Below are 17,742 nucleotides of genomic sequence, written 5' to 3' on the forward strand. Positions count from 1 at the left end.
GAGCGGATAGATGGAAAAGGAGCGAGGCAGGTCGGACAAGTCCGGACAAGTCATGGGGACAGTGCTGAACTGAAAGTTTGAAACTAGGGTGAAGTGGGGGAAGGGGAAATGAGGAAGCTGTTGATGTCCACATTGATGCCCTGGGGTTGAAGTGTTCCGAGGCGAAAGATGAAGCGTTCTTTCTCCAGGCATCTGGTGGTGAGGGAGCAGCGGTGAAGGAGGCCCAGGATCTCCATGTCCTCGGCAGAGTGGGAGGGGGAGTTGAAATGTTGGGCCACGGGGCAGTGCGGTTGATTGGTGCAGGTGTCTGTGAAGCCGATACTTTTGGAACCTAGTTTGATATTGTACTTGTGTTGGCTGGGAATCAGGCCAAACCTTATTGGAAGAGAAGCTGAAATTCCTAGTGATGAAGACAAGCCTGTTGAAGGAATCTGTGACTGAGACGATTGGAAAACATGATGAATGAGTTACCAAGCCAATGCATGTGATTAGTTGCCTCTGCCATTTAATGTATATTTTTCATTTTAAATTAACCATAATTTGGATTTTAATTCAGGTTTAATTTATATTGATTCTGAGACTGCAAGTATACACGGTTATCCAATATATTATTTAGGGTCTGCTTTGTTTCTACTGTGTCATGTTAAAAAAATTATTTTGCTTTAAATCGTGAATTCTTGGGGGGTTTCATTCTTTGAACAAATAACTGGAATTTCACAATTTTTTTTACATAAAAGTTACAGGTCTTGCCTGAGTTTGCAACGCCTGCCATATCCAAAAGAAATAAACTATAGCTTGTCTGATAAATCTGTGCAGTACAGATTGCTTAAGCATTGCATTGTAGAGCGGAGAAGGAAGCCATTGAACCCATCATGCTTGCGTCAGTTCTTTGGAAGGGCTATCCAATTAACCATGGCCCTGTTCTTTCCCCTTAACCCTTTGTTTTTATTTTGCTTTCAAGCGTGCGTCTGAAGTAATATCACCACAGTACTACTAGACAATAGGGCTGCTCTCTCATTGAAGCAAAATGACTGGAGGTGGTTTAACCAGAAGGGCACCCTGCCTCAGGTGAGGGGACAGGTGGGGAAGCACAGTGCTTCACGGTTACCTCAGCTAGTAATAAACCTGGGAATTGATTTCACTTTGTTGGGATCACTCTCATGCAAACCTGCCATACAGCAAACTGAGCTAACCAACCTTATTACTGACTGAAAGTTACTATTGGATCTGCTTCCACCAGTGTATTCCAGTTGACAACTCAATGGATTTTTCAAAAACAAAGTGCCAACATCCCCAAACACAATCTGCAATAATCATGCAGAACAGGGAAAATGTATGTTCACTATGTAATCACCAGTAGTGAAATGTTAAAGGTGGGGTGACTAAAGATTTCAGTACATGGTATAGATGATCATGTCCCTGGTGAAGTTTATTCCCTGTAAGTACTGCTGCAGCATCAATATCTCTTGTGGTGTGTTAATAATGTCCTTGCTTCTGGGCCGGAAGATTTGTGTTCAAGTCCTGCAGGTATGTCATTTCTGATCAAGCTGATTATATTTTCTTTTTGTTCCATCACCACATGGATAGAAACTTGCTTGGTCTATATCTTTGGCTATAAAGATACCAATGAATGACTGCCACATCCTCCCTTGAAACTTTGTTTTCTATGTTCTTCATCCACGTAACATAATACAAGGGTTATTCCTAAAGCAAACCTCCCACAACCCTCACTGTAGAATAGGCAAGGGGTAAAAAGGTACTCCATCAAAAAGGCAATGACATGTTTGAAAAATGTAAACCAAAAATAGTGACAAAAAAAAATTCTGGATTTTTGCTCAGTTTTTAAAAATTTGTTTCTTCTTCCATCCTTCGGTGAACTTTTTGCCATTCCATCACTCTGGCAAGCAATCACTGAACTGGTGTTTAAGATGAAGAATGTTCACCATGATGATAACACTCAGCCCAGTGCTGCCAAAAACATTAAATCAATGAAAAAAATCCAGACTCAAAGCTCTTGTGAAACATAGAAAATAGGAGCAGGAGTAAGCCATTTGGTCCTTTGATCATCCAACTCAGTCCCCTGCACCCACTTTCTCCTCTAACCCTTTGATCCCTGTAGTACCATGAACTATATCTAACTCCTCCTTGAAAACGTTCAATGTTTTGGCCTAAACGGCTTTCTGGGCAGAGAATTCCACAAGCTCACCACGGTCTGGGTGAAAAAGTTTCTCCTCATTTCAGTCCTAAATGGTCTGCCTCATATTTTGAGACTGTGACCCCTGAATCTGGACTCCCTGGTCATGGGGAACATCCTTCCTTCATTTATCCTGCTTAGTCCTTGCAGAAGTGTATGGCATGGTTAAATAGGGCTGAGTCAGCATGGCTTCATCAAGGAGCGGTCATGTTGTCTTACAAATCTGTTAGAATTCTTTGAGGAGGTAACTACCAAGTTAGACAAAGAAGAGCCAGTGGATGTGATCTATTTGGATCACCACAAGGACTTTGACAAGGTGCCGCACTGGAAGCTGCTAAATAATGTAACAGCCCATAGTGTTAGGGGCAAGGTACTGGCTTGGATAGAGGGTTGGCTGACTGGCGGAAGGCAGAGAGTAGGGATAAAGGGATTTTTTTCAGGATGGCAGCTGGTGACTAGTGGAGTTCCACAGGGGTCAGTGTTGAGAGCACAACTATCCATGTTATACATTAATGATCTGGACAAAGATATTGCCAATTTGCAGATGACACAAAGGTAGGTGGAGGGGAAGGTAGTGTTGAGGAAGCAGAGAGGCAGCAGAAGAAGTTGGACGGGCTAGGGTAGTGGGAAAAGAAGGGGCAGGTGACATACAAAGTGAGTAAGTATGAGGTCATTCCTTTAGTAAGAAGAAGAGGCATGTCTATTTTCTAAATGGAGAAAGGCTTCTGAAATCTGAAGCACAAAGGGATTTGGGAGTCTTGGTTCAGGATTCTTTTTAGGTTAACATGCAAATTCAGTTGACAGTCAGGAAGGACAATGTAGTACTTTTTATATTTTATTGTCATGTGTACTCAAGTACAGGAATACAGTGAGAAGTACATAATGTTGCCACACATGGCACCATCTTACTACCAAGGTACCTAGGTACAGAAATAGCTTATGTATTAAAGTAGTAAGAGAACCAAGATTAAAGGGTTAAGCACTTCTTCACAGAATAGTAGAAAAATAAAGGTATAGATCATAGCTTACATTAAAGTCTTTCATAGTTTAAACTAGGAAAATAAAGTTAAAAGTTCAATAGTCTTTGAGTCCTTCACTTAACTCGCTCTGCTGTCTGTTCTTGACCACTACCGGCACAGATACCGCAGTATTCATTTCATTATGAAGATGTGAGTATACCATTAAGAGAGTTAAAAGCAGCAAAACTACAGGACTCAGCACCAAAGGTACTCAAAATGGTAGCAATGTAACACTGGGTCGAACCACTTGATTAGTTTGTTGCTTGGAGACAAAAACAAATTTGAATTCGGCCAATCAATTTAAATTATTCTCGAAACATATCAAACTCCAATTGAGTACATTGACAATCTTAAAGGCCAATCTCATTATCCGAAGCTCTGGAGTATAAGACCGGGGAAAATTGAACAGTTGAGGGGAGAACTACCATGGCCCAGTATGTAAATAGACTGCTTGAAAATAGCTCTCTCTTAAAAGTACCTTTTCAAACAGTAACCTGTGACACAGAAATTCCTAACAAGGAGAAAAGAAGACACAGTAGATCCAAAGACAAGAACCGAGAGCTGCATGGTTTTGAGATTAGATGTGCTGTTTTGTAAATTTTAATTGGGAGTTTTATCGGACTAGTATTATAGAAGGGAAGATAAAAGATAGGTTAGAGAAAGAAATTGTAAATAGTGGTTAGTTAATTATTCGATGTTATACTTTAAGACATAAAGTTGTTAATTTTACTTTAAATAGTCCTTGGCCACTCAGACTTTTACAGATTACTGCAAGGATAAATCTTTTCTGTGTTGCTGGTTTTAAATTAAGCAGGAGGATTTACCCAATGTCGTAACAATTTCGAGAGAGCTAGAATACTAGAGCAGAGATGTTGTCCTGAGGCTGTATAAAGCTATGATCAGACTGCTCTTGGAATATTGAGAGCAGCTTTGGACTCTGTATCTAAGAAAGGAAATGCTGGCTTTGGAGGGCATCCAATGGTAATCTTCAAGAATGATCCTGGGGTTAAAGAATTTGTCATATACAGAGCAGTTGAGAACCTTGGGTCTACATTTGATGGAATGTAGAGGGGAGATCTGATTGAAACCTGCAGAATACTGAGAGGTCTGGATAGTGTGGACATGGAGAAGTTATTTCCATGAATATGAGAGACTGGGTCTAAGGGATTCTAAAGGGATGATCCTTTAGAATGGAGATAAGGAGAAATTTCTTCTGCCAGAGGATGGTTAATCTGTAGAACTCATTGATGTTGTGGGCTATTGAGGCCAAGCCACTGAGTGTATTTAAGATAGAGATAGGTAGGTTCTTGATTGGTCAAAGGATTAAGGTTTATAGGAAAAAGGCAGGAGAATTGAGTGAGAATAAATCCGCCATGATTGAATGGCGTAATGGACATCATACATTTAATGACCTAATTCTGCTTCTGTAAGGTTGAATGAAATAGGAGTTGATGGGAAGGGTGAGGGCAGTAACAAATTAAAAATACTATACATGAATGCACGAAGCATTAGAAATAAGATGGATGAGCTTGAGGCTCTTTTGTAAATTGGCAGATACGATATTGTGGGGATAACTGAGACGTGGCTTCAAGTGAACAGGGCCTGGGAAATGAATATTCAAGGCTACACATACTGTCGTAAGGACAGACTGACGGGCAGAGGGGGTGGGGTGGCCATGTTGGTAAGGGATGATATTCAGTTCCTTGCGCGGGGGGACCTAGAATCAGGGGATGTAGAGTCAGTGTGGATAGAGCTGAGAAATACTAAGGGATAAAAGACCCTCTTGGGAGTTATCTGCAGGCCCCCAAACACTAGTCTGGATGTTGGATGTAGGTTAAATCAGGAGCTGAAATTGGCCTGTCGCAAAGATGTTACCACAGTTGTTATGGGGATTTCAACATGCAGGTAGGCTGGGAGAATCAGGATGGTATTGGACCTCATGAAAGAGACTTTGTGGAGTGCCTCAGAGATGGATTCTTAGAACAGCTGGTGCTGGAGCCGACCAGGGAGAAGACAATTCTGGATCTGGTATTGTGCAACGAACCAGAATTGGTCAGGGACCTCGAAGTGAAGGAGCCATTGGGAAGTAGTGACCATAATACAATAAGCTTCAATCTGCAATTTGAGAGGGAGAGGGTACAATTGGAAGTGACAATTTTTCAGTTGAATAAAGGGAACTATGGAGCTATGAGGGAGGAGCTGGCCAAAGTTCAATGGTGCAATACCTTCGCAGGGATGACAGTGGAGGAACAATGGCGGATATTTCTGTGTACAATGCAGAAGTTGCAGGATCAGTTCATTCCAAAAAGGAAGAAAGATCCTAGGAGGAGGCATGGGTGGCCGTGGCTGACGAGGGAAGTTAAGAAACATATAAAGTTAACAGAGAAAAAGTATAACATAGCAAAGATAAGTGGGAAAACGGAGGACTGGGAAGCTTTTAAAGAACAACAGAGGATTACGAAGAAGGAAATACACAGAGAAAAAATGAGGTATGAAGGTAAACTGGCCAAAAATATAAAGGAGGATAGTAAAAGCTTTTTTAGGTATGTGAAAGGCAAAAAAATGGTTAGGACTAAAATTGGGCCCTTGAAGACAGAAACAGGGGAATATATTACGGGGAACAAAGAAATGGCAGAAGAATTGAATTGGTACTTCAGATCTGTGTTCACTGGGGAAGACACAAGCAATCTCCCTGAGGTAAACAGTGGCTGAAGGACCTGAACTGAAGGGAATTTATATTTGCCAGGAATTGGTGTTGGAGAGACTGTTAGGTCTAAAGGTTGATAAGTCCCCGGGGCCCGATGGTCTACATCCCAGGGTACTGAAGGAGGTGGCTTGAAAAATCGTGGATGCATTGGTGATTATTTTCCAGAGTTCGATTGATTCGGGATCAGTTCCTGCGGATTGGAGGGTGGCTAATGTTATACCACTTTTCAAGAAAGGTGGGAGAGACAAAGCAGGAAATTATAGACCAGTTAGTCTGACCTCAGTGGTGGGAAAGATGCTGGAGTCTATTATAAAGGATGAAATGACGATACATCTGGATAGTAGTAACAGGATAGGTCAGAGTCAGCACGGATTTATGAAGGAGAAATCATGCTTGACTAATCTTTTGGAATTCTTTGAGGATGTAACTCTGAAGATGGACGAGGGAGATCCAGTAGATGTAGTGTACCTGGACTTTCAGAAAGCTTTTGATAAAGTCCCACATAGGAGGTTAGTGAGAAAAATTAGGGCGCATGATATTGGGGGCAAAGTACTAACTTGGATTGAAAGTTGGTTGGCTGATAGGAAACAAAGAGTAGTGATAAACGGCTCCATTTCGGAATGGCAGGCAGTGACCAGTGGGGTACCGCAGGGATCAGTACTGGGACCACAGCTTTTTACAATATATGTTAATGATATAGAAGATGGTATTAGTAATAACATTAGCAAATTTGCTGATGATACTAAGCTGGGTGGCAGGGTGAAATGTGATGAGGATGTTAGGAGATTACAGGGTGACATGGATAAGTTAGGCGAGTGGTCAGATACATGGCAGACGCAGTTTAATGTGAATAAATGTATGGTTATCCACTTTGGTGGCAAGAACAGGAAGGCAGATTACTACCTAAATGGAATCAATTCAGGTAAAGGGGCATTACAGAGAGATCTGGGTGTTCTTGTACACCAGTCAATGAAGGTAAGCATGCAGGTACAGCAGGTAGTGAAGAATGAGCATGCTGGCCTTCATAACAAGAGGGATTGAGTATAGAAGCAAAGAGGTTCTTCTGCAGATGTACAGGGCCTGGTGAGACCACACTGGGAGTACTGTGTGCAGTTCTGGTCTCCAAATTTGAGGAAAGACATTCTGGCTGTTGAGGGAGTGCAGCCCAGGTTCACGAGGTCAATTCCTGGAATGGCGGGATTACCTTTCACTGAAAGACTGGAGCGACTGGGCTTATATACCCTTGAGTTTAGAAGACTGAGAGGAGATATGATTGAGACATATAAGATTATTAAAGGATTGGACACTCTGGAGGCAGGAAACATGTTTCCGCTGATGGGTGAGTGCTGAACCAGAGGACACAGCTTAAAAATATGGGGTAGAACATTTAGAACAGAGATGAGGAGAAACTTCTTCACCCAGAAAGTGGTGGCTGTGTGGAATGCTCTGCCCCAGAGGGCAGTGGAGGCCCAGTCTCTGGATTCATTTAAGAAAGAGTTGGATAGAGCTCTCAAGGATTGTGAAATCAAGGGTTATGGAGATAAGGCAGGAACAGAATACTGATAAAGGATGATCAGCATGATCATATTGAATGGTGGTGCAGGCTTGAAGGGCAGAATGGCCTCCTCCTGCGCCAATTGTCTATTATCTATTGTATGCTCTTAAGGTTTCTATGCAATCTTCCCCCTCATTCTTCTGAACTCCAGTGAATATAGTCCTCACCAACCTAATCAGTTTCCATTTGCTAGTCTAGTCTAGTACTTAATATCAGTTATACAGTTGAAAATATAATTTCACTCCCTTCCATTTTTTTGCAGAAATCAAGACGAAATGTCAGCACTTTGAGGTAGAGTGCTTTGCATTGTAAAATTTCCTTTATTCTGCCCTCAAAATATGCCTCTTCCCTAATCCATGCACCTCCTTGCTGTATTAAGTGTAAATTTTCTTTTATCCTTGCCAGCCATCCTGTGGCATCTCTAAATGAGATGTTAGGCAGAGTCAAATTGAGAACAATTTTGTGCCTTCAGCCTAGTAAGAACTGGAACACAACTGTGTTAACCCCTTTCCTGTGATGCCCATACGGGCAGAAGCCTGGAGACAGCTTCATTCCATCAGCCTAGGCTGAAATGAAACCTAATTTCCAGAGGAAAATATTAGCATCTAACCCACTGCATCAGCTGAGCTCTGTTCACACAATCATTTGTACTTCACATGTTAGACAGACAGCTCTGAAGAAAGAACTTGGCTTAAATGGCTAAGCTCCATCCAGGAACCTGCGATTCCAAACCAAAAAGTGATTGAGAACTGGAAACTGCGAATTCAGACTTTTTTAAAATAAAAAAATCTTACTGGTCTCAACTAAGATCATACCAGCCACAGAAAAATAAATCGTTCACTTAGCTAATCAATTCATTAATCATAGAATTATACAGGGCTGAAGGAGGTCATTCAGTCCATCATATGCTTGTGCCAGCTCTTCGAGAAAGGTTGTCCAATTCATCTTCATGTCCTTACTCATTCCCCATATCCAAACTGCTCTTTTTCCCCCAAGACCTTGTGGAAGGAGTCATATGATTGGTTTAGATCATGAGATAAGGCATTGTTACATATTTAGTCACCATTACCTGATGTTTGGGTGCCACTATGTGCCATGAGCAGGAGACTCCGGCTGGGTAATCATGGTCTGGCCAGTTGGGTGTTTTGAAGGAGCCAGGTGATTTTTCCAAACGACCACCACAAAACTGATCATCTGTAGGAATTAGACAAAAATGTTACAAACTATCCATTCAACAATGAGGACTCAAAGCAAAAAAAATCATTGTACTTGTATTGCAGAATTTTTTAGCATGTGGCAAAATCATCATTCTAACACTTTATACTTCAGCACCCTCAAGTCAATTTACAGCCCTTTCATATTTGGTGCTTTCTGCTGATGCCAGCTCTGCAGCGCCAAATATGGTGCTCTCCATTGTAAACAGTCGTCCCAACCACTAACAAAACAGTAACTACTCTAAAATGAGCTTAAGCTAGCTAATGCATATTTATTTTAATCATCCCACTAATATCAAAACCAACAGGACTGTTTTTAGAGTTGATGCAATAGCTGGTATTAAACTGCTTTTAGTAACTATCCCTATTTAAATTAAGCATTGCATTCCTGTCGAAAATTATTTAGTCTTAGTACTATTCTATGCCAATGTGTTGTCTCCCCCATGTGGGGTTTATAGAGTTGGTATATATTTTATGGCACTGTGGACGGTTCAGTTGGTCAGATAGGAGGAGGAATAAGTGTGGAAGGGCAATACTTGTAGGAGATTTTATTAGAGAGCAGAATAAACAGGCACATCTGTTGTCATAGATACGACTCCAAGACAGTAATTTGCCCACCAGATGCCAGAGTCAACAATTTCATGGAACAGCTGCAGTGAATTCTGAAGTGGGACAGCAAACAGCTGAAGGTCACAGCCCACTTTGGGACCAATGACATAGGAAGAAGAAATGAAGTCCTGAAAGCAAACTTTAGGAAGTTTCAGAGGTAATTGAAAAACATTGATTTGGTTAAATGATAAACATTGGTTAGGATAAACCCCTTGCCCTTCCTCAAATAGTGTCATCATGACCTTTAACTTCCAAGCTTTAACATTTCAGCTGAAAGGACTGCACAGAAGAGCTGGACTAGATGGCGTTCTTAAGTCTTAAAAGCCAGGCTTGAAGCAACAATCTTTGCCTCAGAGACGGATCTGCCACCATTGAGGCAATTTATATTTTATACTGACATTTCTACATTAGCCATGAATTTATAATGCTTATTTTGTCAGCAGGAATGAAATAACCTTACTTCTCTGGTTTGGCCGAGTTGCTGAGTACATAGCAACAAAACCATTTCCTGCAGTGTTGGCATCAGTTACCATCTGTACCATCATCTTGTTGCCAGTTGAAATGATGGCTCCAGGTTTTGAAGTACCACAAAACCTGCCCAAGCGCTGGCCATTGACGTGTCCATTGTAGACATCAATGTAATCGTATCTGCAGAGAGTGTCCCGTTCCAGATCGAGGAAGCGAAAATTCAGAGCTACCACTCGCCCCTTTGGTACCTGCAGGTAATGACATTAAAACTTGAATCATTGATAGCTGTCACTCAAATATAGTGAGAGGTCAAAAAGGTCAACTAGGGAAAAAACATACAAAGAGACAGTGACTCTTAACTGCCCTCTGAAATAACCTCAAGTCATTTAGCAATAAATGCTGGTCTTGCCAGTGACACACGAGCAGATAAAAAAAACTCAAACAGCTATCAATTTAGTCCTATTCCCTTGCACTTCCACATTAACATTTTACTTTGTTTTAAAAGGTACTTTTATTTATGTTCTTTTTAAAAAGGTATTTGGAATTCTCTTTCTATGATTATAAGCTTAAAACTTCTGTGCTGTGACCATCACTTTTAGATTGCTACTTTACTACTGTTTTTCACAACATGCATTTTGAGTTTAACTTCCCTACCAGGCCTCTTCAGAAATGTGGAACGGACCTACTTTTGGGCTCATTCTTTGTATAGCTGGCTCGTCAGGGGAATCCAAACCAGATCTCCTGGTTGCTGTATTCAGTTACATTCATTAACACACTCAAAAGCTTTGGGATATTGAAAAAAACTTTCCAGTCTGAGTGAGAATGAGGTCAGTGGTTAGATTGGCAGTGTAGTTGAAGTGGCAGTATATTAGAGTGACAGGGAGATGGTGAATTTGAGTCAGGGAGAGTTACAGGGATGGAGTAGTCAGACGGGATTATGGAGGGCAGGAGCAGGCTTATGAGGTGGTATGTTGAACTCGCCCAACCATCCCTCTGCACTGCAATGGGTCCCCAAAGACCAAGAGCACTGGGTTGAAGTGCAAACAATAAAAACAACAAAAGATACTTTAAGTAATTAAACAGGGGTATATTTTCTCCCACAGCCAACATGTACATGGTCCATGGACTCTACAGCCCTGTAAAATGAACCTCTGGGCCAGGAATCCAAGAACCACCCATACTACAATTGCATGGAACTGCTGCATCCAAACACCACCACCCAAGGACCCCAATGGAAAATGGAAGCAGTCCTGGGTAGAGAGCCCTCCACTGGGAATCCCCACTGCCTGATGGTAGGAACACCACTCCTGTTATTTTAGTCAATGTGTTGGGACATGTTATGACACACATTCCTGGAGAGGTTGGGATTTGAACCTGGATCTCCTGGCCCACAGGCAAAGACACTGCCATTGCAAAAGACCCTTGGAATGCTGCTCTTGACATGTGATAACAGGTTAATTCGAAAATAACTCTGGAGAAGGTGGGACCTGAACCAAGATCTTGTCGACTCTCTATCGACTCCAAACCTGTTCTGTTTGGCCCTTAAGACTGACAATAAGTGGATTTTATCTATCTGACATTTCCTGAGTAACTATCCAGGTAAATGAATCAGAACATTCCAAAGTTACAAAATCTATATCTAAGTTTATCGGAGGTATCTGGATGCAGGGTAATTCCCCACTGGAAGTTTAAGCCATCCAGATAATTCCCATGTGTCACTATGCCAGGACTTCCAACATGTCCTGACTCATACCTCTGGGGATATGTCCAGTCTCTATTTAAACTATTTAAAGATCTGGATATCTGGGCTGTTGTGGTTCTTTATTTCCTCTGCTTGTCGTGTTGATCTTGGATTCGACCTTCTAGTTACTGACACACCAATACGTAAAAACATATTTCCTATTTGCCTTCTAAAAACTTCATAGTTATGACAACCTTCAACTGGGATCTCCTGTCAGCTCTCTCTCCTCTAATGAGGCAATCCAAGGTTCTTTTAAACCTCACAATCCAGAACTCATTTGATTCTCTCAAAACCATTTATTTGCACACAGTTAAAATCAGACTTCTTGTTCCACTTTTAGATCCAGAATTAAACTGGAATGCAGCTTTAATTTACATTTCTTTTAAAAGTACTGACAAGTACTGAAATGCACTAGAAGCAGCATCCCCAAGCAAGCTGTTCCAATACAGCTGCAACAATGGGATCTATAAGGTATAAAATCACTCAGGTACAGAAATAGGTCAAACCTAAATAGGCCAAATGCAACCCATCAATCTGTTCTCAATCTTCAAAGTGACAGAAAGTGTTTTATTGACAGTGCTAGCTAGTGCTATCTCACCAACAATTTGCTCACTGATGCTCAGTTAGGGTTCCTCCAAGACCAGTCCGCCCTCAATATCATTGAAGTCTTTGAAGAAAAAGAGCAGAATTCCAGAGGTAAAGAGACAGCAACAGCCCTTGAAGTTGAAGAAACATTTGACCATGTTTGGCATTAACAGCACCAGCAATATTGAAATGTGAATCAGGGAAACAAAAATTAAGACTGAAGAAATTGGTTGGGATTGCTGGAGGCCATTAGTATTAAATCCTGGTCCTCGCTGGTTGGATTCTTGAGTGGATATGTTCTGATCAACATGTTCAGAGATATTGTTACACACCTCTGGAGAAGGTGGAATTTGAACCCAGGCTGCCTGACCCAGAGGCAAGGACACTATCACTGCACCACAAGAACCCATTTGTATTCCTCACAATAATGTCCTAGACCCAACCATCTTCAGCTGTGTCATCCACAATCTTTGCTCCATCAGTAGGCAGAAGTGGGGATGTTCACTGATGATGATTACACAGTGGTCAGCGCCATTTCTAATTCTTCTGATACTGAAGTCCCTGTGCAGCAAGACGTGGATAACATCCAAGCTAGGGCTGATAAGTGACAAGTGTTATGAAGTGGAAGGCGTGTACTGTACCTTTAAGAAAGAGTGAATGCTGTTGTGCACTGAGAGCTTGCAAGAGCAGTTTCAGAGTGTACTGGAAAATTGAAAATATGTGATATCTGGCTGTGAAATATATACTTGAGTTGGTTGCTGTTTTGACAACAATTCAAATTTAACCAATCAATTTAAATTATGCCCGAGGATACTAAAACCCAACCAAATTTGAATTTATTGATTTGCCAACATTGAACCAATGAGACAATCCGATGTTGGGGATATAAAAATGCAGGCTGCCATTGAGAAACACCCAAGACATTGAAATACTCTATCAAAACGTACCTTTTCATATGAAACATATTCACAGTAAAAGAAAGTTGACGACCCCAGAGACCTTCAGCTAGAAGAAGAAAGACACTGAAGATGAGAGCTGATGTATGGTTTGGAAGTTGATGTAATTTTAATAAGTGTTTTATTGGAACAGTATATTGTTATAGAGTTGAAGGCAGGTAATAAGCAGTTAAGAGAAAGGGTGGCTTAGAGTTGTGAATAGTTGTTCTTTAATGTTCACTTTTAAAGTTAAAGAATAAATTAATATTATTTTCTTCAAATACTGGAATTTGAGACTTCTGTCACTCATATTTTAACATATTACAAGGCAAGGTGAGCTTTTCAGGGTGTTTAGTTTAATTAACAGACGGATGTAACACGAGCAATGTTCACATCACACAAGTCCCAATCAATGACTATTCCAAAAAGAGATAACCCAACCACCTTCCCACTGCTGAATCACTATTGGGAATTCTCCTTTCAGGGAGGATATCACATTGAGCAAAAACTGAACTGATTATGCAATTTAAAAATTCAAATACAGGAGCAGGTCAGAGTCTGAGAATTCTGTGGTGCATAACTCACCATCTGACACCAGAAAGTCTGTCTATCACTTACAAGTCAGGAATGTAATAGAATACTCTCTACATGCCTGGGTGAGTGCAGTTCTAACTCTCAACAAAGTTATCATCCAGGACAAGGCACACACCTGACCAGCACCACATCCACTACTTAAACATTTATTCTTTCCACAAGCAGCACACAGTGGCAGCAGTGTGTGCAATGCAGCAAGTCACCAAGTCCCGTTTGGCAGTTCTTTCCAAAATCCACAATCTCTACCACTTAGAAGAACAAGGGCAGCAGTTGTATTGGAACAGTGCCACTACAAATTCTCCTGCAAGTCACACACCATGCTGAGCTCAGTAGTTAATAACACTGCTGCGTCAACATTCTGGAAATCCCTTCATTCTCAGAACTGTGGGTGTGTATACAGTTATTCAAGGGTGACACACCACAGCCTTTTCAAGGGCAACTAGGTATGGCTAATAAATATTGCCTTTGCCAGCAACACTCACAACCCATTAGTGAATTAAAGCAAAAGCAGAGAGAAAAGCGTATACTGTTAACTGGGAAACAGTATTGGGTAATAACTGGGAGAGAAGCCTGCTGCGGGCCAACACCTTTACAGAAACATATCATTAAACAGCAGGACTTGGACAACCACATCTACAGTTACCCAGTGGTCTAATGTGACCTGTACAGAAAAGTACTTCAGGCAAAAAAGACAGAAGTACCATTGTACAAAACAGTACTTCTGTTGTACCTTCTAGTAGTTACATTACAACACTGACTATGGTTTTAATTGACTGTACAGCTTTTTGGGATGCCTTGAGGTCTTGAAAGATACTTTTTTAAATGGATCTTTTTAAAAAACAGCTTCAAGTAGACTTCCATGTGGGAGCTTTTACAATGAACATTTGTGGGCTATTTTACTATGTGAGGGGCCATAGCCAAGCTTATTCTGTCCCCTCCCAATATTTATGAGCAGACGGTTCTTGATGCAAATGGGAAAAGGACTACATATTCTCCTTTTTAATACAGAGGAACTGATTCCAATTATAGCATTCCCACCGTCACCACTTCAACACAATGGATTCACCACAATCGGAACTTTTGGTCAGCACAGCTGAGTTATTCATTGCATAAACTCTTTGAAACATTCAGGGAACAAATAAGGAGTTCCTAAGTTCTGATTAAAAAGTGGTGCTCATAGAACATAAATGAGTGACAATATTGAAGACAGAGGGAGAATTATAGGGTTTGACATTAGGAGGAAATTAAATTTCTCCATTACCTCTTGCAAGCAGCTCTTTGAAAACTGATTAAATGCATTCCTCCATTAAGATCTAAATGCCAGGACCACCATCAGTGTCCATATTCAGTAAATTAAGCAATCCTATGTTTACAGCTGACTACTGCATGGTCACTTGGTAAAGCAGGTTTTAAACTTCTCATTCTTGTTTTCAAGTTCCTCCTTGGTCTCAACCATCTTAACCATCCAAGGTACCTAATATTCAATTCTTAAGCATCTCTGATTTTAAAATCACTCTTGCCACTGGTGGCTATATTTCATAGAAACATGGAAATTCAAGGCAGGAGGAGGCCATTCGGCCCTTCAGGCCTGAACTACCATTCATCACAATCATGGCTGATCGTCCAACTCAATAGCCTAATTCTGCTTTCTCCCCATAACCTTTAAACTCATTTGCCCCAAGTGCTATATCTAGCTGCCTCTTGAATACATTCAACGTTTTGACATCAATTACTTCCTGTGGTAATGAATTCCACAGGCTCACCATTGGTTGGATGAAGAAATGTCTCATCTCTGTCCTAAATGGTCCACACCAAATCCTCAGACTGTGACCCCTGGTTCTGGACACACCCACCATCTGGAATATCCTTCCTGCATCTACCCTGTCAGGTCCTGTTAGAATTTCATACATCTCTGAGATCCCCCCTCATTTGTCTGAACTTCAGCGAAACAATCCTAACCCAGTCCTAACCTTGACAGTTACAAGTTAGCCAGGAAAGACCTAAAGAAAGAGCTAAGAAGATCCAGGAGCGGACATGAGAAATCATTGGCAGGTAGGATAAAGGAAAACCCTAAAGCCTTCTACAGGTGTATCAAGAATAAAAGAATGACTAGAGTAAGATTAGGGCCAATCAAGGACAGTAGTGGGAAGTTGTGCGTGGAGTTCAATGAAATAGGGGAAGTGCTAAATGAATTTTTTTTGTCAGTATTCACACTGGAAAAAGACAATGTTTTAGAGGAGAATACTGAGATTCAGGCTAGACGAGACAGGAATGAGGTTCACAAGGAGGTGGTGTTAGCAATTCTGGAAAGTGTGAGAATAGATAAGTCCCCTATGATGGATGCTAGGATTCTCTGGGAAGCCAGGGAGGAGATTTCAGAGCATTTGGCTTTGATCTTTAAATTGTCTTTGTCTACAGGAATAGTGCCAGAAGACTCAAGGAAAGCAAATGTTGCCCTCTTGTTCAAGGTGAGTAGAGACAACCCTGGTAATTATAAATCAGTGAGCCTTCTATTGTGGGTAAAGTGTTGGAAAAGGTTGTAAGAGATAGGAAATTATCATCATTTGGAGAGGAATATGTTGATTAGGGATAGTCTGCTAACAAAGTTTTGTGAAGGGTAGGTCATGCCTCACAAACCTAACTGAGGTCTTTGAGATGGTGATCAAACAGATGGATGAGGATAAAGCATGATGTGGTACATATGGATTTCAGTAAGGCGTTTTGATAAAATTCTCCGCGGTAGATTATTGCATGAAATACAGAAACATAGGATTGAGGGTGATTTAGCGATTTGGATCAGAAATTGGCTAGCTGAAAGAAGACAGAGGGTGGTGGTTGATGGGAAATGCTCATCTTGGAGTTCAGTTACTAGTGGTGTACTGCAAGGATCTGTTTTGGGGCCACTGCTATTTATCATTTTTATAAATGACCTAGATGAGACATAGAAGGATGGGTTAGTAAATTTGCGGATGACACTAAGACCGATAGAGTTGTGGATTGTGCTGAAGGATGTTGCAGGTGACAGAGAGACATAGATAAGCTACAGAGTTGGGCTAAGAGGTGGCAAATGGAGTTTAATGCAAAAAAGTGTGAGGTGATTCACTTTGAAAGGAGTAATGGAATGCAGAGTGCTGGGCTAATGGTAGGATTCTTGGTAGTGTGGATGAGCAGAGAGATCTCCATGTCCACTTACATAGATCCCTGAAAGTTGCCATCCAGGTGGATAGGGTTGTTAAGAAGGCATACGGTGTGTTAGCTTTTATTGGTGGAGGGATTGAGTTTCGGAACCACAAGGTTATGCTGCAGCTGTACAAAACTCTGGTGCAGCAGCACTTGGAGTATTGCGTGCAGTTCTGGTCACCGTATTATAGGAGGGATGTGGAAGCTTTGGAAAAGTTTCGGAGGATATTTACTCGGGTGTTGCCTGGTGTGGAGGGATGGTCTTATGAGGACAGGCTGAGGGACTTCGGGCTGTTTTCGTTAGAGAGGAGAAGGTTGAAAGGTGACTTAATTCTGACATATAAGACAATCAGAGGGTTAGATAGGGTGGACAGTGAGAGCCTTTTTCCTTAGATGGTAATGGCTAGCATAAGGGGACATAGCTTTAAATTGAGTGGTGATAGATGTAGGACAGATGTCAGAGGTAGTTTCTTTGCTCAAAGTAGTAGGGTTGTGGAATGCGCTACCTGCAACAGTAGTAGACTCACCAACCTTAAGGGCATTTAAATGGTCATTGGATAAATATATGGATGAAAATGGAATAGCGTAGGTTAGATAGGCTTCAGACTGGTTTCACAGGTAGTATAACATCAAGGGCCGAAGGGCCTGTACTGCGCTGTTCTACTTTGTAGTTGATCTTTCCTCATACGTCAGTCCTGCCATCCCCGGAATCAGCCTGGTAAACCTTTGCTGCACTCCCTCGACACCAAAAGTATCCTTCCTCAGAAAAAGGAGGCTAAAACTGCATGCAATATTCTAGGTGTGACCTCACCCAGGCCCTGTGTAATTGCAATGACACATCCCTGCTCCTGTAATGGAAACCTCTCACAATGAAGGCCAACATCCCATTTGCCTTTTTTACCACCTGCTGCACCTGCATGCTTATCTTCAGTTACTGGTGC

The 17,742-nt window shown here is 41.4% G+C and overlaps 1 protein-coding gene across 2 annotated transcripts in view; it reads right to left on the bottom strand.

Annotated features, from left to right (window-relative positions):
• pcolce2b (procollagen C-endopeptidase enhancer 2b) overlaps positions 1–17,742 on the bottom strand; it is a 54,386-nt gene that overhangs the window by 23,553 nt on the left and 13,091 nt on the right. For both annotated transcript variants that reach the window (XM_060834518.1, XM_060834516.1), the window contains exons 3-4: positions 9,759–10,014; positions 8,545–8,669 (exon numbers count right to left, since the gene is read on the bottom strand). In XM_060834518.1, coding sequence (XP_060690501.1) covers positions 8,545–8,669; positions 9,759–10,014 — 381 coding nt within the window. The remainder of the gene's footprint in view (positions 1–8,544; positions 8,670–9,758; positions 10,015–17,742) is intronic.

Source organism: Hemiscyllium ocellatum, chromosome 13, assembly GCF_020745735.1.
Source record: "Hemiscyllium ocellatum isolate sHemOce1 chromosome 13, sHemOce1.pat.X.cur, whole genome shotgun sequence".
NCBI classification, from domain to species: domain Eukaryota; kingdom Metazoa; phylum Chordata; class Chondrichthyes; order Orectolobiformes; family Hemiscylliidae; genus Hemiscyllium; species Hemiscyllium ocellatum.